We start from the raw sequence: 24404 nt of genomic DNA, 5'->3' as shown, positions 1-24404 counted from the left end.
GGGGGGGGGGCTTGGCTTCCCCAGTGATTTTACCCATGCACTGCTACTGCTAAAACTAAACTGAAACGAAATAACATAAATTGAAATAGTAATGTTTTTATCAAAGAAAACATTTATAGAAACTCTAAAGGCAAACTGAAACTAAACTGAATTTCAAAGATAAATCAAAAAATGAATAGAATTAAAAACGAATAACTATAATAACCTTGGAAAAGAGATAAGGAGAGGTAGAGACAGGAGGAGAGGAAGAAAGGGGAGAAGAGGATGAGAGGGGAGAATAGGAAGAAAGATGAGGAGAGGAAGAGAGATTAGGAGAGGAAGAGAGACGAAGAAAAGAAGAGGAAGAGAGAGGAGGAGAGGCAGAGAGAGGAGAGGAAGAGAGGGGTGCAGGAGTAGACATGAAGAGCTTATGTTTACATGACATCTTAACATTTATATACACTTTACTAAGCTCTTTTCTGTTTGTCATGCTTATCTAACGTCCATTTACCAATAATTCAACATTCACTAATAAACAGTTATTCTGGTTATTTCACCTACTTCTTCTTTAATTCAGGATGTCTCCCCACAGAGGGGCAAAGTCTTTGGTTAAATTATATGACTTTATTACACCACACCTTGAAGATGATTGCCTCTACAGCACAGAACAAAAGAAACGTACGCTATGTAACATGAAAGAGAAAGTTATACACACTTTCAAGGAAGTGTATGAGTTTCTTGTATAGCCTGTGTTCTGAAGGCAAACAACTTCAAGCCCATGATGGGAAGTTATGATAATACAGCAGGAACTAAATGTCGCTCAGCAATGACGAAATTATTCAAGTAAACAGATGATACAACCACAAAGACAAACAGCCTACCGCTCACCCATATCTAATGGGGAGAGTTCAAAGTCTAATGAGTGGCAGACACACCTATTATGCATGACAATCCCAAGTAAATGATTATCTGGAAGTCCCAGGTAGAGTATAAACTTTACATGAGGCTCAACAACACACCACTGACCAGCCGTATCACCTCTTACTGTCCTACAAACATCCTTCTCTCCTCTGCGAAGATGTCCAGCTCTGTAACAACCACCACTAACGGGGTGGTGGTCATCACCCATGTACACCCCACTGTCAACGGGATGGGGGTCGTAGGGGTCGCTTCTGCCCCTCACTGTTTGGGACAGACGGTTTCCTCAGTGCTGGGAAGTTTCCGGGCAGGGCAACCAAAAGCGCTGGGGGTAAGAATTTCTGTTTTACATAATTTGAAGATTATTTTGAAGTAAAAATAAGACAATTTTGGTTGTTTTTTTGGGATTCCAACGTATTGGAACGTAAATGAATTTCCTGCTTTGTACTTTGTTTTTCTCTCACAGACCGTACAGATCATGGTTGGTTTGTTGATGCTGTTGACAGGAATCGTGATGGCTACAGGACCACAAGTAGATAATATTGGAGTAAATAGCGGAATATTTGTCTGGGGATCTATCATTGTGAGTGAGCTGTTCTGTCTAACAATCCTACCTTACATTTCCTGTCTCTCTTGATGCCAACAAAACACAATAATTGAATCATGTCACAATTTGAAAAGAAATACATTAAAAACAAATGTCAAAAAATGAAAAAAATATAAAATCTTTCATTTATGGTAATGCTTTATAACAAATTACTTAACTAATGACTTTTATCACTGTATATGCATTTGGCTAGGCCTATGCCATTTAAACACTCAGTTTATATTAACTTCTATGTGGGAATAATTAAACTTGAATTTGAACTTTGGTCATACTGCAGAAATATGTTTATCCCACATGGTACCCTACTCACTATATAGTGCACTACTTTTGTAGTGTACTGTGTAGAGAATAGGGTGCCATTTGGGATGCACACTTATATAATACCTTCCTTGTTCCTTCTCAGTATGTCATTGCAGGCTCTCTAACTGTTGCTGCTGACAACAAATTGAACACATGTCTGGTTAGTATCAACTATTTTTTCCTCAATAAAGTTTAGGCTTTTGATTTATGAAGTTCCACTCTATTTCAAAACAGAATCTACTTTATACATAGGCCCTCGTTTTTTCGTTCAACCTGCTTGTTTTCCTCCCACAACACAAGCAGTGGGGTGGGCACTGGCGATTCAGCAACTGCAGATTGCACCTTTAATAAAGACATGTAATAATGATTGTCAACACACTGTATTCTATATTGTATTTTATTCTTCACAACCAATCCATCATGTCCTCTTTCTGCTCTATGTCCCTTAGGTAAAAGGCTCCCTTGGAATGAATGTTGTCGCCACGGTTACTGCTCTTACTGGCACCATTCTGCATTCTTTAGACAGTGCTGGGATCATCTTTTACAACTACTACTGTGACTATCCAGGCTATCCTTCATACCTCCCTCCATCCTATGTCTGTCAACAGTATTGGGTATATACCAAATTCTTATTCCTTTGGTCAGGAGATATTTTTAAATCAGTAAAGGGGTATTTATCATCTATAATCGTATTGCTAGACTTTTGTACATACTGTTGAATGTTTTTTATTTGTTGAAATTATACACAATTTGTAGCATATATGTGACATCTCCAACATGCAAGCAATCGTGAATGAGATGCTATTGAGTTAATTTACACTTCTTGTTAGCCCACGCTGAAATGGGAGTTTAATTGTACATAATTGCTCCAAAATGGTAGTGTAGTCTAGTTAACTGCTGTTTCCTGTTCCTCTCTGTCTATAGGTCAGGTCCCAGGGAATTTCAGGTGTTTTGGTTGTTTTTTCCCTGCTGGAGTTTATAGTGTCCATCTGTGTCTCGTCATTCGCCTGCAGAGCTGTCTGCCAGTGCTGCCGTTCCACCCCTGAGGTGAGTCAATGGACATAGATTTCTGTCAAAATGTGGTACAAGATTTAAACAGAAATCTAGCTCCGTATACAGTGTGGTCCGAAATGATTGACACCCTTGATAAAAATGAGCAGAAATGACTGTATAAAGTAAATCATTCAATACTGAGCTACATTGTATGCAACCAAAATGTATACTAATACAATTGCTTAGAGAAAGAGATTTTGCTTAACAAGTATTTTTTTTTCTCAAAAGGTATGGGTCAAAATTAATGACACCCCTGTTTTCAATACCTTTCAATACCTCACTGTGCGAGGATAACAGCACTGACACTTTTTCTAAAATGTTTTATGATTTGGAGACCACATTGGGAGGGATCTTAGACCATTCCTCTGTACAGAATCCTTCCAGATCATTGATATCCTTTGTCTGCGCTTATGGTATGGGGTTCTCCAAATAGCTCTATGTTCATGTCATCTGACCAAATCACAGTGTCCAATCCAAGTGCCAATGACGTTTAGTAAACTCCAGGCATTTACATTGGTTGGATGACATGAAAATAGCTTTGGCCACGCACACCAGTGGTGGGTTTGGCATCGACATGAGAATGCACAGAAAATAACCCCATATCTACCGTAAAATATGGTGGTGGGTCTTTGATGTTATGGGGTTAATTTTCTTCCACTGATCCTGGGCCCCTTGTTAAGGTCAATGGCATCATGAACTTCAGCCAGTGTAGGAGCCAATTTGGGTGTATCTTATATTATGGTATTATTTGGGCAATTACACTCCCGACCACTAGGGAGCAATAGAACCAATGGTGTGTATAACCCCTGGTTGACTGACAGGGGGCACTGTATTGAAGCCACCAGGCACCGCCATCTTGGCACTCCTGCTCCAACTCCTGCTCCAGTGTGTGGATGTGGGAGAGCTCACGGTTCTTACCTTTGTTATGACAATTTGCTGCCAACACAGCGGCCGTGAGCTCAAACCTAGGAAGGATTTCTGATTCATGGGAGAAATTCTCTTTTCTCAGCATGAACGAAAGATGTACAGTGCCAGTTTAGGAGAAGTTTTTCAGAATCATTGAAGAGAAAAGTATGGTCCACCCCATTGAGTATTTCACCACACCCTCATATGCCATGTCTTGAAATATACATATAGAGGGATTAAAAGTAAACTTACATTGTAAAACTTCTGGCTGCCAACTTTCTAACTCCATCTATAACTTTTGGACTTTATAGCACTCCCAGAAGACATGAATTATTGAGTACTTGCTAGTTGTACACTTAAAGGTCCTGAACAGTCATTCTTAAAATTACTTTTAAGTTTGAAAAGAAGTTTGAAAAGACAGGCTGAGTGAGAGGGAGCTTATATTCTTGAGCTCGCCTTGACTGACAGCTCTTTGAAACTCCTATGTCAAGTAACTTGGATTCAGTGAGCAGTTTTGCAGTAAAATAGTCTCAAGCAAATTTGGTGCCACACAAAGCAACTCAAACAACATTGAAATTGCATCAAAGATGACATTGTTTTTATACGTCTTCCGTTTAGCATGTCTCTTGTGATGCGGTTCACAGCAGCACTGGTGTATGTGTTGATTAGTTATGTTCCAACACTCCCTTCATCTTGTGTCAATATCAGTTCTTTTTAAATCTTGATCTATTTATATTTGTATTACCTATCAAAACTCTATGTGTATCCTTTTCTGAGTCAAATAGGATTCCCTCAACATTTCTTTGATGTCCAAAAGATTTCAGATAGAAATTTCGTGTATAGAACTTTTCAATTGCATGTATTTGAAAATGTCTATATTAGTCAGTCTAAAATTGCTTTTTAATTCTGTAATGGAAATCATTTTATTTCCTATGCCTTCAGTTTTCCATGGGGCCAATTTATCGGTGAACTCTGAAAAGCTATCCAAGGATTGTTCTATAGGGTTGTGTTTTTAGGGAGTGATATTGGTTCTTTTCGTATGCATTTCATTTTCTTCAACATGGTTATAGTGTTCTTAACTATTGAATTGTTAATGTTCTTCTTTATCCTTTGAAAATAGACTTGTGAAAAGACTCTGAGGATTAGCATGCACAACTTCAATATGTACCCATTGTTCTTCTTTAGTGCACTTAACAATATGTTGCGAGCAAAAGCCTTGTGTGGCGAGTTAATACAATTCCAAGTCTGGAAGGTTAAAACCACCCTCAGACTTTGGAAGATGTCAAACTTTCCTTTTTATTCTATGAGTTTTATTTACGCATATATATTCTGTCATGGCGAGTATACATATTTAAAGAATGTCTTCGGTGGGGTAATTGGTATTACCGAGAATAAATATAAAAACAAAGAAATGGTTATTTGGCCACAAACTCAACATTTTGCAATGTCTATCTCAGTCTCCGGACTTAAAATCCATTGAAAACATGTGGGTTGAATTGAATAGGGCAGTCCGTAAACGCAGACTAAGAATCTCAAGATCTGGAAGGATTCTGTTTGAAGGAGTGGTCTTTGTGAGATAATGTCTAGATGCTTTTTATAGTGGAGATCAAGTTTATAAATTGCTTGGCTGGGCTGATGAGACAGTGGATTGCACAGTCAGATGGAACAGAGTAAATAGGCATTTTAACGGCATAGATCGAGCCAGTGGTAAATTGTGGAATAGACACAGGCTGGAATGCAGTTTTAACCAATCAGCATTCAAGATTAGACCCACCCGTTGTATAATTCACAATAGCAGCACTTACAGTTGACCAGGGCAGAAATTTGACTAACTGACTAGTTGGAAAGTTGGCATCCTATGACCGTGCCACGTTGAATGTCACTGAGCTCTTCAGTAAGGCCATTCTACTGCCAATGTTTGTCTTAGGAGATTGCATGACCGTGTGCTCGATTTATACACCTGTCAGCAACGACACCCGTTGAAATAGCTGAATCAACTAATTTGAAAGCGTGTCCACATACTTTTGTCTATATAGTGTTTGTTCTGCAACTGTAAGAGCGCTGAGCAATCATGAAACCTGTATATTTGATAAGCAGTTTATATAAATTAACTTAAAATGTACATGTCTGTCTTTTAGCAAGTGTTCGTCATTGGGAATCAAATACCGGTACCTCATGGCAGCATGACTCCAAGCAACGGACCTTTCCCTCCTCAGAGCAACTACGAGGTATGATATATTTGGAGGTTGAATTGCAGAGTTTGCTTTATAAAATAGGCTGCTCATTATCTCAAATAAAAATTTAGAATATCTCAACAATGTCCTAGTAACTGAGTTTCTGGAGTAATTATTTAAAAAAAATGTTTTACTTCCACTGCAAAAGCTTTCATTTAAAAATGTGTCATCAAAACGTTGGTCACTGTGTAAAATTCTGTGGGGCTGTACTTGCGAACATTAGAAAATTTTTAGTTTAAGTTTAAGCATCGGCCAAATTAAATCATTGACGTAGTTGCACGTGATCAAAGGCTACATGTTAGCTGTTCCCATAACATAACCTGGTACATTTTGCTCTATGCTAAACTCACCAGGTGGTCCTGATTATATCCAGTTGAAATTCCATATCAGCTAATTAAAATCGTCGACATAGTTAGAAGCGATAGAACCAATGGTGTGTATAACCTCTGGTTGACTGACAGGGGACACTTTATTGAAGCCACCGGGCACAGCCATCTTGGCACTCCTGCTCCAATGTAAAAAAAAAAAAAAGATTTTGGAAGCTATAGAAATGCATGTATTAATGTCTACATTCGTTTTTGACACGTTTATTATATTACAGACACCTTAATGCATACTTTCAAATTATATTATGTGAGCTAAAAATAAACATTTGTAAATATATAAAAACATTTTCCTTAAAGTCTTTTTTTTAGATAGTACTAATGTTACTGTCCCCCCTACAACAACACAAATATGTGTAATTTTGTCCTTGAAACATTTAATTGAAATACTGTATAATTCCATTCATTCGTATGGAGGACTGCTCCTAATGGAGAGTGTGAATACGGCTGATCGGTGGTGTGAAAGCTCTCAATGGCCAATACATAGCACCAGTAATCCAGGGTTTATATACATCATTGTAAAGAACACTTTTCCAACACCTTAACAACAGTCAAATGGCATCGTCTGCTCATCAAAGTTACTAAAAAGCTAAAATTTTCAACTGAACGATTAACTCCTGGGGATTTTTGTCATTTGCGACTTTATAATTTTTACCTAACCTAACTTTAGCTCATGAGAATCCAAGCTCATACAGCCATAGGTTTCTCATTTGAACAATTGACCACAGCATGGCCAACAGGTTAAACTTTCCAGATACCCTGTCTAACTGCTAATAATCACTGTGTGCAATGCGGTTTTGGAAACCTCTGAAATTATACTTTCATATTACCCCAAAATGATTTTACAAATACAAAAGACACATTTACTCTGCGCCGCTTTAACACAGATTCTTCTGAGATGTTTTGCGTTGCACTTCCTGAGCTAATGGAAACTCGGAGGGAAACAAAGAAACGTGTCAGTTTAAAGCTTCACTGTAAACTCCAAGGCATTTTTTACTCAAATACCTCTAGTGAGTTGAACTCAAAGTCAATGTAAAGTCATTATTATTAAAATATTGATGTGGTACTGACTCAAAACTAAATGAGAAGTCACATCAACAATTCTTTGTAAAGTTATTAACTATTTTTCCCAGCATGCACTAATGCATCTAGATTTTTGGGGAATTGTGTTAAATATCTGTTTTTTCTCATTTAACTAGGCAAGTCGGTTAAGAACAAATTCTTATTTACAATGACTGCTTTGGAACAGTGCGTTACCTGCCTTGTTCAGAGGCAGAACGATAGATTTTTTACCTTGTCAGCTCAGGGATTCGATCTAGCAACCTTTGTGTTACTGGCCAAACACTCTAACCACTAGGCTACCTGCCACCCCAATGCATGTACATTGAGTGATTCATTGATTTAACTTATGCTACACAAAGATAAATAACATAAATTTTTCTAAACTAATCCAATCATTTAGTTAGATTTTTTGCTCCCATTACTGAAATGGTTGTTCTAGTTTATTAAATGGTTGTCTCCTCACACTGTTCCTAACCCTGGTAGTCATTATGAATTCAGGTTGGGGGTGATTCAAACGTTAAACTGGTGGATAGCGTAACTCTGGCTGGATTCCATTAGGAATTACACATCACATTGCAAGTCAACATAATGTGACTAGCAGGTAGGGTTGCAAAATTTGGGTACATTTCCCAGTTTTTCCAGAAATCTCGGTTGTAAGATTCCTGGAAATCCTTCAACCAGGATCTGGGAATTTTGTTAAAGTTACTGGAATTTTGCAACCTTACTTGCAGGCCTGATGTGGCCTTTGAGCCATGTGTTTCAGGCCACTGAAAATAAGGCCTTATGAGATTTATAATGTGTTTTCATTCAGTTGAATTATACTGATAACATTTGCATAGGAACTCACTTGGTGAAGGCCACAGGAGTGAAAATGAACGATTCCAACATACACATCTCTGTCACTAACAAATACAGTCATGGGTGTGTTGGACAATTTCTTCAACAAATGATCAGATCTATATAATTATCAAACATACATGAGTAATGGAAAGGAAACACAGACTCTTTGTTTAAGTATTAAAATACTCCTTTAGTAATACAATTGTAGGCAGAAGTTGGTACAGAGTACAGTACATAATAGCTCTCCCCAGGTTCTGCAAAATATCTAAGACATACTGTAACTCATATAGCCTCTCCCAGTCCTTGCGTGAGTTTCCCTGGCAACAACATTTTAATCAATCTAACCTCCACCTGACAGCAGCAACCATCTTATCAGCAATTAAAAGCTCAGAAGTGGGTTTGACCGAAACTTGACCTTTCATCACAAGTATAGGGTCATAACAAGGTGAACGAGTGTAAGCATCTTCTGACAGGTGGCTGGTTTCATCTGTGGCAGCCCTGTGTTCTCAGACAGGAGGAGTCTGAACGTAGACGCCTTCTGATAGTGTCTGAACGTCACAACACTCAAAAACAGGTGTTAACACACACACAGAGGTCTCCTGAGAGGAGACCTTACAGTTTAAAATAACATAATTTAGTAACCCTTTAAAAGGTATAAGGCCTTGATTTAACCCTCTTCAGGTGCTAACATTCACTCAAAAAGGCAAGGCACACTGGGAAGGCTTAGTCGAGGTGTTATTCAGAATTTTGAAGCTGATACAACTCAAATCTGGACCCCCTACCGGGTCCAGTTTTGAGTAATGACTACAAAATTACTAAGTAACTGTACTGAGGCATATTAACAGGTTTCTACAAACAGGTTTCTACAAAAGAGGTTTCTACAGAAGTTTAGTAATGACAGCATATTGGGCTTTACAGTTTGTGTTACACAAAAAAACACTGTAGAAATCTGTGGTAAAACAGCAAACAGTAAGTGTATCGTTTGTATTTGTAGTCATTTTGGATGATAATTAAGTTGTGTTCACAGTTTCCAAAACCGCGTCGCAATCGAGGGTAAATTGTTTCTAGATAGAGCATTTCACCAAATCACCTCAGCTACTTAAAAGGGACGTGGAATGACTCCAATGTATAGCATTGGAGTCATGAGAACGGCTAACCAAACCCATTACCTTATTATGTTTTACTGCCCGTCAGTTGCAAGAAGTGACATCCCAAAAAACACACAATAACTATCCATCCCAAATGGCTCCTAAATCAAATCTAATCAAACTTTATTTGTCACATGCTCCGAATACAATAAGTGTAGACCTTACTTGCAAGCCCTTAACCAACAGTGCAGTTCAAGAAGAGTTAAGAAAATATTTACCAAATAAACTAAAGTAAAAAATAATAAAAAGTAACACCATAAAATAACAATAACGAGGCTATATACAGGGGGTACCGGTACCGAGTCAATGTGTGGGGGTACAGGTTAGTTGAGGTAATTTGTACGTGTAGGTAGGGGTGAAGTGACTATGCATAGATAATAAACAGCGAGTAACAGCAGTGTACAAAACAAAAGGAGGGGGTGGGGTGTCAATGTAAATATTCCGGTGGCCATTTGATTAATTGTTCACAGGTCTTATGGCTTTGGGGTAGAAGCTGTTAAGGAGCCTTTTGGTCCTAGACTTGGCGCTCCGGTACCGCTTGCCGTAGCAGAGAAAATAGTCTATGACTTGTCTATGACCATGCTTTCTGGGTACCAGATGGCACTGCAGTGCATTTTACGGGCTCCTGACCAATTCTGCTATTTTGTGTGTTTTTTTTTTTACGCTGATGGTAACTTTTTTTGTACATAATGTCTCCGTCATAATTTCTTATGACCGACAACAGCTTCAGGACATCAGAACAGCGATCACTAACCTCGATTTGGATGACAATTTCTACTTCAACAAGTCGGCAGTTCTGCTTTCTCCGGACCAAACCCTAATCCCTGGGACTTAAAAGAAGCAAATGAGCCGGCATCCTGATGAGACTATGTTGGCAAGCAAATAAACCGCCCCTAACCTCTGTTCTATTGGCTAATGTACAATCATTAGAACACAAGACTATCCTATCAACGGGACACGAAGAACTGTAATATTCTATGTTTCACAGAGAGGCGGCTGAACAAAGGCATGGATAAGATACATCTTGCTGGTTTTTCCATGTATCATTTAGAACAAATGGCAACCTCGGGTTAAACTAAGGGGGAGGGGTGTGTCTCTTTGTTAACTCCCGCTGGTGCGCGATCTCTAATGTTAAGGAAGTCTTGAGTTCTTGCTCGCCTGAGTTAGAATACCTCATGATAAGCTGCAGACCACACTATTTACCAAGAGAGTTTTCATCTATTTTTCTTCGTAGCTGTCTATTTACCACATAGGAGGTTGGTGGCACCCTAATTGGGGAGAACGGTCTTGTGGTAATGACTGGAGCGGAATCAGTAGAATGGTATCAAATACATCAAACACATGGTTTCCAGGTGTTTGATGCCATTCCATTTGCTCCATTCCGGCCATTATCATGAGCCGTCTTCCCCTCAGCAGCCTCCAGTGATTTACAGCCACAAACCAATGTTGTCACTAAGACCACACTCAATGACCTGTATAGAAAACAAGAAAAATGACTTTAACGCAGGGAAACTGAAATCAGATTTACCTTATTTTTACCAGCATGTCACCTGTGCAACTAGAGGGGACAAAACTCTTGATCTACTTTATTCCACACACAGAAATGCTCACAAAGCTCTCCCTCGCCCTCCCTTTGGCAAATCTGACCATAACTCTGTCCTCCTGATTCTTGCTGACAAGCAAAAACTCAAAAGGAAGTACCAGTGACGAACTTATTACGAAAGTGGTCCGATGAAGCGGATGCTAAGCTAAAGGACTGTTTTGCTAGCACAGACTGGAATATATTCCGGGATTCGTTGTCGTCGATGCACTGTATGTATGGATCTATATACTAGGCGGTGTCAGAGGAAGACCCCAAAAAATTGTCAAAGACTCCAGTCACCCAGTCAACAGTCAACAGTCATAGAGTGTTCTCTCTGCTATTGCATGACAAGCGGCACCGGAGCGTGAAGTCTAGATCCAAAAGGCTCCTTAATAGCTTCTACCCCCAAGCAATAAGACTGCTGAACAATTATTTACACTGACACCCCCCCTTATTTACACTGACACTTTACCCCCACCTACATGTACAAATTACCTTGACCAACCTACACCCCTGTATATAGACTCTGTATTTTATTGTGTTACTTATTATTACATTTTTTACTTTAGTTTATTTAGAAAATATTTTCTTAACTCTGTTTCTTGAACTGCGTTGTTGGTTAAGGGCTTGTAAGTAAGCATTTCACAGTAAGGTATACCTACACCTGTTGTCTTCGGCGCATGTGACAAATACAATATGATTTGATTTAGATTTGATGTACATATCCCAACCAGAAGCCATGGATTACAGGCAACATCCACACTGAGCTAAAGGCTAGAGCTACCACTTTCAAGGAGTGGGACACTAATAAGAAATCCAGCTACCACCTCCGAAGAGCCATCAAACAGGCAAAATGTCAATACAGGACTAAGATCGAATCCTACTACGTCGGCTCTGACTCTTGTCAGATGTGGCAGGGCTTGCAAACTATCATGGACTACAAAACGAAACCAGGTCGCAAGCTGCCCAGTGACGCAAGCCTACCAGATGAGCTAAATGCCTTCTGTGCTCGCTTCGAGGCAAGCAACACTGAGCCATGCATGAGAGGACGGGCTATTCCGGATGACTGTGTGATCTTGCTCTCCATAGCCGATGTGAGTAAAACCTTTTAAACAGGTTAACATTCAAACATTCAAGGATTCATAGACGGATTACCAGGACACATACTCAGAGTATGCGCTGACCGGCTGGTAAGTGTCTTGAATGACATTTCAACTTCTCCCTGACCCAGTATGTAATACATACATGTTCCAAGCAGACCACCATAGTCCCTGTGACCAAGAAGGCCAAGCTAACCTGTCTAAATGACTATTGCCCCTTAGCATTCATATATGTAGCCATGAAATGCATTGAAAGGCTGGTCAAGGCTCACATCAACACCCTTATCCCAGACACCCTGGACCCACTCCAATTCGCATAGCGCCCCAACAGATCCCCAGATGACGTAATCTCTATTGGACTCCACACTGCCCTCTCCCACCTGGACAAGAGGAACACCTACAGTACCAGTGAAAAGTTTGTACACACCTACTCATTCAAGGATTTTTCATTATTTTTACTATTTTCTACATAGTGAAGACATCAAAACTATGAAATAACACACATGGAATCATGTAGTAACCCAAAAAGTAAAAAAAAAAAAATCCAAATACATTTTAGATTTTAGATTCTTTGAATTAGCCACCCCTTGCCTTGATGACAGCTTTGCACACTCTTGGCATTCTCTCAACCAGCTTCACCTGGAAAGCTTTTCCAACAGTCTAGAAGGAGTTCCCTACGGAACGGTTCCGTATTTCACTGAAAGAATAAACGTCTTGTTTTCGCGATGATAGTTTCCGGATTCGACCATATTAATGACCTAAGGCTCGTATTTCTGTGTGTTATTATGTTATAACTAAGTCTATGATTTGATAGAACAGTCTGACTGAGCAGTGGTAGGCAGCAGCAGGCTCGTAAGCATTCATTCAAACAGCACTTTTGTGCGTTTTGCCAGCAGCTCTTCGTTGTGCTTCAAGCATTGCACTGTTTATGACTTCAAGCCTATCAACTCCCGAGATTAGGCTGGTGTAACCGATGTGAAATGGKTAGRTAGTTAGCGGGGTGCGCGCTAATAGCGTTTCAAACGTCACTCGCTCTGAGACTTGGAGTGGTTGTTCCCCTTGCTCTGCATGGGTAACGCTGCTTCGAGGGTGGCTGTTGTCGATGTGTTCCTGGTTCGAGCTCAGATAGGAACGAGGAGAGGGACGGAAGCTATACTGTTACACTGGCAATAGTAAAGTGCCTATAAGAACATCCAATAGTCAAAGGTTAATGAAATACAAATGGTATAGAGAGAAATAGTTCTATAATTCCTATAATAACTACAACCTAAAACTTCTTACCTGGGAATATTGAAGACTCACCTTGCCCAAACCGGCTGCGCGCGTGCGCCATCGTGCGCTATCGTGCATAAATGTATTTTGCCCCCCCCACACCAAACGCGATCACGACACGCAGGTTAAAATATCAAAACAAACTCTGAACCAATGACATTAATTTGGGGACAGGTCGAAAAGCATTAAACATGTATGGTAATTTAGCTAGTTAGTTGCACTTGCTAGCTAACGTTAATGTGTCCTATTTAGCTAGCTTGCTGTTGCTAGCTAATTTGTCCTGGGATATAAACATTGAGTTGTTATTTTACCTGAAATGCACAACGATCTCTACTCCGACAATTAATCCACACATAAAATGGCCAACCGAATCGTTTCTAGTCATCTCTCCTCCTTCCAGGCTTTTTCATCGTTTAAATTATATGGTGATCGCATCTAAACTTTCATTGTATTACCACTACTACCGGCAAAACAGTTCGTCTTTCTATCACCCACGTGGGTATAAGCAATGAGGAGATGGCACGTGGGTACCTGCTTCTATAAACCAATGAGGAGATGGCACGTGGGTACCTGCTTCTATAAACCAATGAGGAGATGGGAGAGGCAGGACTTGCAGCGCGATCTGCGTCAGAAATAGGAACGACATCTATTTTAGCCCTTGGTGTCGCAGACACTCGTTGGCGCGCGCAAGCAGTGTGGGTGTAATTCTTGAAAAACATGGATTTCTAAATTTATTTTGCGACGCTCGCGCACGCGACGTGTCTGGTCTGGTCAGCATGTCATGTTAAAAGGAACCACCAGCTTTCATATGTTCACATGTTCTAAGCAAGGAACTTAAATGTTAGCTTTCTTACATGGCACATATTGCACTTTTACTTTCTTCTCCAACACTTTGTTTTTGCATTATTTAAACCAAATTGAACATGTTTCAATATTTATTTGAGGCTAAATTGATTTTATTGATGTATTATATTAAGTTAAAATAAGTGTTCATTCAGTATTGTTGTAATTGTCATTATTACAAATAAATGAAAAAAAACGTCCGATTAATCGGTATTGTTTTTTTTGGTCCTCCAATAATCGTTATCGGTATCGGCGTTTAAAAATCATAATCGGTCGACCTCTACTTCTGACCCACTGGAATTGTGATACAGTGAATTATAAGTGAAATAATCTGTCAGTAAACAATTGTTGGAAAAATGACTTGTGTCATGCACAAAGTAGATGTGCTAACCGACTTGCCAAAACTATAGTTTGTTAACAAGAAATTTGTGGAGTATGTGAAAAATGAGTTTTAAACTTCCAACTTCAACTGTACATACCTCTCCACATTGATCTGTTACTGGTACTCCCTGTATCTAGCTCCATTCTTGTGTATTTGTTGTATTTTTTATTGTAATTTTTAAACTCTGCATCATTGGGAAGGGCTCGTAAGCAAGCATTTCACAGTGTACTGTGTACTGTATTCCTGTGCATGTGACAAATAAAATTAGATTTGTTCATTCACTATAGCTCAGCGTTCAACACCATAGTGCACTCCAAGCTCATTACTAAGCTCAGGTCCCTGGGACTGAACACCACCCTCTGCAACTGGATCCTGAACTTCCAGACGAGCCGCCCCAGGTGGTGAGGGTAGGGAACAAAACATCCGCCACGCTTACTCTCAACATGGGGGCCCCTCAGGGGTGTGTGCTTAGTCCCCTCCTGTACTCACTTTTCACCCACAACTGCATGGCCACGCACGACTCCAACACCATCATCAAGTTTGCTGATGACACAACGGTGGTAGGCCTGATCACCAACAACAATGAAACAGCCTATAAGAAGAAGGTCAGTGACCTGGCAGTCCAGGACCTCTATACCAGGCGGTGGTAGAAGAAGGCCCTAAACATAATCCAGACTGCAGCCACCCAAGTCATAAACTGTTTTCTCTGTTACTGCACGGCAAGCTGTTTGAATGCACCAAGTCTGGAACCAACAGGACCCTGAATGGCATCAACTCCCAAGCCATAAGACTGCTAAATAGTTAACCAAAAAGCATTGACCACCTTTTGCACAAACTCTTTTGACTCATCACATACGCTGCTGATATTGATTATTATCTATCGTGTTGCCTAGTCACTTTACCCCTACCTATATGCACATATCTACCTCAATTACCTCGTAACCCTGCACATCAACTCTGTACTGGTACCCCGTGTATATAGCCATGTTATCGTTACTCATTGTGTCTTTATTCCTCATTTTATTATTTTTCTCCCCGTAAATAAGCATTTCACTGTTAGTCTACACTTAAAGGAAGCATGTAACAAAACAAATACAAATAAATAATATGTAACTATATAACTATATATATAGTTATAGTTATATATATATACAGTGGGGAGAACAAGTATTTGATACACTGCCGATTTTGCAGGTTTTCCTACTTACAAAGCATGTAGAGGTCTGTAATTTTTATCATAGGTAAACTTTCAACTGTGAGAGAGGAATCTAAAACAAAAATCCAGAAACTCACATTGTATGATTTTTTAAATAATTTTTGCATTTTATTGCATGACAAAGTATTTGATCACTACCAACCAGTAAGAATTCCGGCTCTCACAGACCTGTTAGTTTTTTCTTTAAGAAGCCTCCTGTTCTCCACTCATTACCTGTATTAATGCACCTGTTTGAACTCGTTACCTGTATAAAAGACACCTGTCCACACACTCAATCAAACAGATTCCAACCTCTCCACCAATGGCCAAACCAGAGAGCTGTGTAAGGACATCAGGGATAAAATTGGTGACTGCTCACAAGGCTGGGATGGGCTAGGACAATAGGCAAGCAGCTTGGTGAGAGGAAACAACTGTTGGCGCAATTATTAGAAAATGGAAGAAGTTCAAGATGACGGTCAATCACCTCGTCTGCGTGGGGGCTCCATGCAAGATTTCACCTCGTGGGGCATCAATGATCATGAGGAAGGTGAGGGATCAGCCCAGAATACACGGCAGGACCTGGTCAATGACCTGAAGAGAGCTGGGACCACAGTCTCAAAGAAAACCATTAGTAACACACTACGCCGTCATGGATTAAAATCCTGCAGCGCACGCAAGGTCCCTGCTTAAGCCAGTGGAATGTCAGGCCTGTCTGAAGTTTGCCAATGACCATCTGGATGATCCAGAGGAGGAATGGGGAGAAGGTCATGTGGTCCTGATGAGACAAAAATAGAGCTTTTTGGTCTAACTCCACTCGCCGTGTTTGGAGGAAGAGGAAGTATGAGTACAACCCCAAGAACACCATCCCAACCGTGAAGCATGGAGGTGGAAACATCATTCTTTGGGGATGCTTTTCTGCAAAGGGGAAAGGACGACTGCACCGTATTGAGGGGGATGGATGGGGCCATGTATCGCGAGATCTTGGCCAACAACCTCCTTCCCTCAGTAGAGCATTGAAGATGGGTGGTGGCTGGGTCTTCCAGCATGACAACGACACGAAGCAAAACATGGAAACTAAGGAGTGGCTCGTAAGAAGCATCTCAAGGTCCTGGAGTGGCCTAGCGTCTCCAGACACTAAACCCAATAGAAAATCTTTGGAGGGCGTGAAACTCCGTATTGCCCAGCGACAGCCCCGAAACCTGAAGGATCTGGAGAAGATTGTAGGGAGGAGTGGGCCAAAATCCTGCTGCAGTGTGTGCAACTGGTAAGAACTACAGGAAACGTATGATCTCTGTAATTGCAAACAAAGGTTTCTGTACAAATATTAAGTTCTGCTTTTCTGATGTATCAAATACTTATGTCATGCAATAAATGCAAATTAATTACTTAAAAATCATACAATGTGATTTTCTGGATTTTTGTTTTAGATTCCGTCTCTCATAGTTGAAGTGTACCTATGATAAAATGACAGACTCTACATGCTTTGTAAGTAGGAAAACCTGCAAAATCGGCAGTGTATCAAATACTTGTTCTCCCCACTGTATATATCACTTAAACTAAATAAAAACGAACAATAAAGGTCTGAAAACGAACTGAAACTGAACTGAATTAGAAATAAACATTGAAAGACTAACAGATAAAACTTAAAACTTAAAAACTATATAATAACAAGGATGTGATGATCATGCAATATTGACACTCTACAGCAGGGGTGTCAAACTCATTCCACGGAGGGCCTAGTGTCTGCAGGTTTGTGTTTTTTCCTTTCAATAAAGCCCTAGACAACCAGGTGTGGGGAGTTCCTAACTAATTAGTGATGTTAATTCAACAATCAAGTACAAGGGAGGAGCGAAAACCCGCAGACACTCGGCCCCCCGTGGAATGAGTTTGACACCTGTGCTCTACAGGCTCAACCTAGTAAGTAATCAGTTTAAATTGTAAATACTGAGCATGTGTACTGTAGCTTTTTTGTTAACATCTCTCTATTGTATTAACGGCATCTTAATCCCTATATAGTGCACTACTTAGGGTATAGGGTGTGGGCTTTGGTCAAAGGTAGAGCACTATGTATAGGGAATAGGGTGCCATTTGGGACATATCTGTTTTATTATGTACTGTGTTGTTTCTACAGACTGTGATCTACCCAAAGGTTCCTGAGGGAGACGATATGGGAACAGGGTTTCAACAGTACCCCCTGCCCCCAAAAAACACTGCTTTCATCCCTTGAGAATTGGACTTCTGTGAATACATCGCTCTTTTTCTTGTTAAAATTGTGTTCTCTAGGGCTATTTTTCTCATCCAAGCCAGGCAATGTTTGGCACCACATCACTGATCTGAATAGTTTGACAGTTCAATATTGATAGTGTAATGTAATGTTTCAGTATAATGATTAGGTTACTATATGGCAGATTTTTTTAACTTCATGTTTTTGTAATTTCTCTCTTTTCTTATTGATATAATTTAATTCGAATTTATTATATAAAAGTATAGTACATTTATCAACTAACATCAGCCACTGCTACATCACATTATATGACAATGAGGCATCACTTTTTTTAATAACATTCAAATACATATTTAACTTAATGTCTTGAAACAAGTCTTGACTTAAACGAATAAATAAAATGACAGAAAAAAATGTGAGTTGGGAGTCACTTTTATCTTTCATACAACGTAATTAATGACATTCATATTTTGGGTAAATATTGATCTTGAAAGTAGGGCTAGACCTAAATAAATGAATATTTTTGGAGGAGTGGTTGAAGGGTCTGAAAACATCCTGATAAGGAGGGAGTGGTGCTTGGATGTTTACATTGGGAATTAGCCTATATCCTTTCTATCTTGAGCATGTGCAACATTAAATGTCATGAACAGTCAAAATTTAGATTTTTTTTAAGAAACCAGATCAATGTATGATGACCAAAGTATGAAAAATGACTGTTGCTTCTACAGTGCCACATTTGTGGGTTTTAAAGCATGAACTGTTAGTTTCAAGTCCTGCCACAACATCTCAATTGGGATTAGGTCTGGGACTTTGACTAGGCCATTCCAAAACTTCAAATGTGTTGCTTTTTAACCATTTTCATGTGGACTTGATTGTGGGTTTTGGATCCCTGTCTTGCTGCACGACCCAGCTGCGCTTCAGCTTCAGCTTCAGCTCACAGATGGATGGCCTGAATAATCCTCCTGTATAATTATCTGATACAGTGCAGAATTCATGGTTCTTTCTATTAAGGCAAGTTGTCCAGGTCCTGAGGCAGCAAAGCATCCTCAACAAGAGCTTTTGGGAATGTTTTGTTCTTTTGTCATATAATCCTCCTTTTAAAATATGTATACTTACCTGGAGTGGCGTTTTATTACATGCATACTTACCCAGAGTGGCCTTTAAACATGCATAGTTACCTAATTACTTACCTGAAAACTTACCTGAGATCCAAACCGATGTGTAGACGGTATGTTGCTGTTCGTGAGAGGACTTGTGTGTAATCCTCTCTGCCGCTCCTGTTGAACAATGTAAACACCATCAACATCAACAATAACCACAGCCATTCAACCTAAACAACATCAGCAATAACCACGGCCATTCATCCCACCGCTCAAAAATCACAAACCACCACTCCCCCCATAGTATTCTGAAGAACAGGTTTTCATTCCCTAGTTTCTATTTTTAATAAAGTTATTTACCCCTAACCCAAGACCCCTTACCCTAAACTAGATCCGGAACCTATTTCCAACACTTCCCTTTAAACTAGCGTTTCTCAAAGTCGGTCCTCGGTACCCCAAGGCGTGCAAGTTTTGGTTTTTGCCCTAACACTACACAGCTGATTCAAATTATCAAAGGCGTTTCAAAGAGTTGTCACTCCGCCTGCCTTTTCGGATGCTTGCCTTTTGGTTGATCCATTTGTGGTTTCAGGGTGGGTGAGAAAGGAGTTGCGTGCAGTTGAATCAGTGAAGGTAACCTGCAGTGGACTTGTGATATTTGTGTGTGTTACTTCTGGCCAGAGGGAGAAGGCACTTTGTGTCACGCAACTTGGGTCGATATCTGTTTCTTGTTTTGCTCTTAGGAATAAGGCACCATTGAAAGGAGTGATTTCTGGGGTAGCGTTATGTGTGAAGGTGGAACAATTGAAGTTGAAAATTCCTGGTCTTCGTGATGCATCCCGTTTGGTGCGACGCAGACCAGGTGGGGAGCGTGGTGAAAAAGTCATTGTCAGTCCTTTTGAGTTTTGAGTCAGTCTCAAAGGATATATTAGTTATCCTGTTAGAGCTTTTTTTGCAGAATCCACTGCACTGTTTCAGATGCAACAATTCTGGTCATTTTGCAGAAGTGTGTAAGTGGGAGATTTCAAGATGTGGGAAGTGTGCTGGAGGGCATGCGACAGAGGATTGTGTCGTTTCGGTGGATAAAGTTGTGTGTGTCAATTGTAGGGGTGCTCATGATGCTGGGGATCGGAAGTGTCCGGTGCGAGAGAGGCAGATTAATGCGGAGGATGGGTCAAGGGTGTTGGATCCTGAGAGGATCCCAGTGAGTAGTAGATTTGTGCCAGTACAAAGGGATAGGGTAATGAGGGAGTTATGCCTCAGTAAGGTTGGCTTCTTAGCATTCATAGCAAGGGTTATCAACTGTACCGCAGAAATTGAAAGTTAATCACAGAAAATAGATGTTGTGGTGGCAGCTGCAGAGAAGTATTTGGGTATATGAGATTTGACTTCAGAAAAGTTACAGGGTTTGTTGAGGGGTGGTGTCCCATCCTCCCAGGCTGTTGGCATAGGCAGAAACAGATATGGTGTAAGTAGTAGAATGGGATAGTGGGTTTTTGATGAGTGTAGGTGACCATTGCAGAGAAGTACTTGTGTGTAGGGCTGTGGCGGTCACAATTTCGTCAGCCGGTGATTGTCAAGCAAATAACTGCAGGTCTCACAGTAATTGACCGTTAATTAACATAAACACATTTAGCATCTCCTGGCTTCCACACATAGCCTACAAGCCACTGATGCAGACCTTTGGAACATCTACATTTTAAAAAGTCTAATCAATCCATGTAATATAGCCTACACCATCACAATATTTATTTTAGACAGGTCTAAAGAAACATGATACGAAGAAAATGTAGTCTACTTCAAAAGAACGGAATAGCATACTCTGAGTTGTCCGTGATAGGTCCTGATCTGGCTCTGCCATATGGCTGTGGGCTACACTAGTTCATTTAGCAGACAAGATTTGCTTAGAATTCCGCAGCATTATTTGATATTATTATTATTAACTATATTATTTTATAGTATGAACAATACAATTTATTAACAAAGCTGAATAAAATAGGAAATATATTTTCTTCAAATGATTTCAGGGAGTGCGCACATGCAGCTATTCTATGTTGAGTGGTTAACAAAGAAACAGGTACTCTTATATGCTTAATTTAGAGTTATTTATGAAACTTTAGTTGTGAGACAAACATCGGTCTATAGATTTTTAATACATTCTAAGTCTGCATGATGCGACTCTAATGATGATTTGCATGAAAAAGTTGGATGAAAGGCATGAGCTCTGCTTTATTTGCGCAGGCTGTACACACTTCATGAGTCTCTCGTTCACAATTTGACAAGCACTTGATAATGCCTAAAATTTCACACCGGCATCCCCTTTGTGTGGCCGCACTGCCCCCTAAAAAAATCCATGCCTTTTGCAGCCAGTGGCCATTGTGCCCATAGGCTGAATATAATAACTATAATTCCCTTCTCCCGGCTACATGCTGCGCGCTCCGAAGCACCTCTCCCTTCATGTGATCGGGTCTTTCTCACAGGCTACAAGTGAAGACAGACACATCCGGGACGCGACTGCTCGAGTTCTTTTCCGAAGATATTGTAAGAACTGTCCACATTTACTTTTCGTCAGCCAATAAGATGAGTAGGCCTAACGAACAGCAAAAGCACTAGCCTATGTCAACCTACTATCCCCCATAGTACAAAAGTTGACTTATTCTATTCTGTGCGAGGAAGAAATATTCCAAACATAGTCTGGGACAGTTGTGGGATGCGTTTGATCCCAAATTAATACAACCACTAGCATAAAAAATAAAAAATAATGCAATGAGGCTGACGCAACAGATCAGAACGTTTAGCTTATAAAGTTGATAAACTATTAGGCTATTTCTTTACATTATAAGGCAACAATGTGCACAATGTCCATTAGAGGGAAAACACCATTATCAAAAGTGACCGCAAATGTGATTATGCATGTAATGCTTTTATTATAAAGGAGCATTTTATGGTGAAAATATCTTCCCCAGTGGCGATTTAAGCTTTTAAATGTTGGTGGGGCAAACTCAAAAACTTTTTTTTAGATGCATGCCAGCTACACAACACAACACTAAACAATACATGAATTGCACTGTAACGGTTACAAACGGTGCCCACAAATTGTTAGGGCCTACATAAAGCTGTCCCAACAGCAGAACTTTCTTTTCAGCACAATGGAGTGAATCTTTATGTCAGGGGTTCACCTAGGGGTCATGATAGGGGATGTACCAAATGTTTGATGTATTATAATAATTGATTATGCTTATGTTGTATTAATAGATTTATTATTAATAGATATGTTGTATTATTACATTTATAGGGTCCTAGACTACAGATTAACAATATATATATTCATTATAGAGGTTTAATATTGTTCCACAGTTGTTTTCTAGTCTCTCTGCCTCTTTTAACCTTTTATGGCTGCAGGCCGGTGTCGGGCTCAATATGACAACAGCCCGTCCAAGTGCAGGGCGCGAAATTCAAAATATATTTTTTAGAAATATTTAACTTTCACACATTAACAAGTCCAATACAGCAAATGAAAGATAAACATCTTGTGAATCCAGCCAACATGTCCGATTTTTTTAATGTTTTACAGTGAAAACACCACGTATATTTATGTTAGCTCACCACCAAATACAAAAAAGCACAGACATTTTTCACAGCACAGGTAGCATGCACAAAACCAACCAAACTAACCAAGAAACAACTTCATCAGATGACAGTCTTATAACATGTTATACAATAAATCTATGTTTTGTTCGAAAAATGTGCATATTTGAGGTATAGATCATAGTTTTACATTGCAGCTACAATCGGAAATAGCACCGAAGCAGCTAGAACAATTACAGAGACCAAATTGAAATACCTAAATACTCATCATAAAACATTTATGAAAAATACATGGTGTACAGCAAATGAAAGACAAACATCTTGTGAATCCAGCCAATATTTCCGATTCTTTAAGTGTTTTACAGCGAAAACACAATATAGCATTATATTAGCTTACTACAATAGCCAACCACACAGCTACATTGATTCAAGGCAACAGTAGCGATCGCGACAAAACCAGCAAAAGATATTAATTATTTCACTAACCTTCATAAACTTCATCAGATGACAGTCCTATAACATCATATTACACAATACATATATGGTTTGTTCGAAAATGTGCATATTTAAAGCTGAAATCCGTGGTTATACATCGTGAAAACTTAGCATCTTTTTCCCAGAATGTCCGGATATATTTCTGACACTCACCTATTCTGACCAAATAACTATTCATAAACTTTACTAAAAAATACATGTTGTATAGGAAATGATAGATACACTAGTTCTTAATGCAATCGCCGTGTTAGAATTCTAAAAATAACTTCAGTACGACATGCAGCTTACGTTATAGCGAGAGAGCGCCCAAAATCTGGGCGCAAACTAATAGTAAACATGTTCGACAGATATATGAAATAACATCATAAATGGGTCCTACTTTTGATGATCTTCCATCAGAATGTTGTACAAGGGGTCCTTCGTCCAGAACAATCGTTGTTTGGTTTTAGAATGGCCTTTTTCCCTCTCGATTTAGCAAGCAAAACTAGCCAAGTGGCGCTAAGCTCMCCTTCGTGAACAAARGCAGAGAACGCAACACGCCTAAACTCCCGAAAAAAATTCAATAATCTGATTAAACTATATTGAAAAAACATACTTTACGATGATATTGTCACATTTATCAAATAAAATCAAAGCCGGAGATATTAGACGTCTATAAGGAAAGCTTTTCAGAAGCCAAAGCTGATGTCCATCCCGCGTCTTCCTGAACAGAGGAAATTGGGGTCCTGTCATTCCAAGACCTCTCTTTTGACCATAGAAATACTTATACACTCCATTTCACCTCTCACAGCCTATTGACATCTAGTGGAAGGCGTATGAAGTGCATGTATAGTCATAAATCTCAAGCAAATTGATAAGGAGGCCCTGGAACAGAGCCTCGATTTGAGATTGTTCACTTTCTGACAGGAAGTTTGCTGCAAAATGAGTTCTGTTTTACTCACAGATATAATTCAAACGGTTTTAGAAACTTGAGAGTGTTTTCTATCCAATKYTAATAATAATATGCATATTGTACGAGCAAGAATTGAGTACGAGGCCGTTTGAAATGGGCACCTTTCATCCAAGTTACTCAATACTGCCCCTGCAGCAATAAGAAGTTAAAGAAACTGTCTGAGAAATGTGTGACTGAGACAGAACTCTGCAGGGGAGTGTAAGATATAAGAGACTAGTCAGACATTCCACAATAAGTCAACTTG

At 39.6% G+C, this 24404-nt stretch overlaps 1 protein-coding gene across 1 annotated transcript; it reads left to right on the top strand.

Moving 5' to 3' along the window:
• Positions 1-914: 914 nt before the first annotated feature.
• Positions 915-18351, top strand: LOC111980207 (membrane-spanning 4-domains subfamily A member 4A-like). The gene is made up of 7 exons (XM_024010890.2): positions 915-1228; positions 1364-1480; positions 1908-1964; positions 2254-2418; positions 2729-2851; positions 5902-5991; positions 17936-18351. The coding sequence occupies exons 1-7, from the start codon at positions 941-943 to the stop codon at positions 18029-18031; spliced, it is 936 nt and encodes a 311-aa protein (XP_023866658.2). The 5' UTR covers positions 915-940; the 3' UTR covers positions 18032-18351.
• Positions 18352-24404: the final 6053 nt, after the last annotated feature.

The sequence above is a fragment of the Salvelinus sp. IW2-2015 genome, linkage group LG20 (genome assembly GCF_002910315.2).
Source record: "Salvelinus sp. IW2-2015 linkage group LG20, ASM291031v2, whole genome shotgun sequence".
NCBI classification, from domain to species: Eukaryota; Metazoa; Chordata; class Actinopteri; order Salmoniformes; family Salmonidae; genus Salvelinus; species Salvelinus sp. IW2-2015.
The sequence above is the reverse complement of the archived record's forward strand: the minus strand, read 5'-3'. Positions and strand labels throughout refer to the sequence as shown.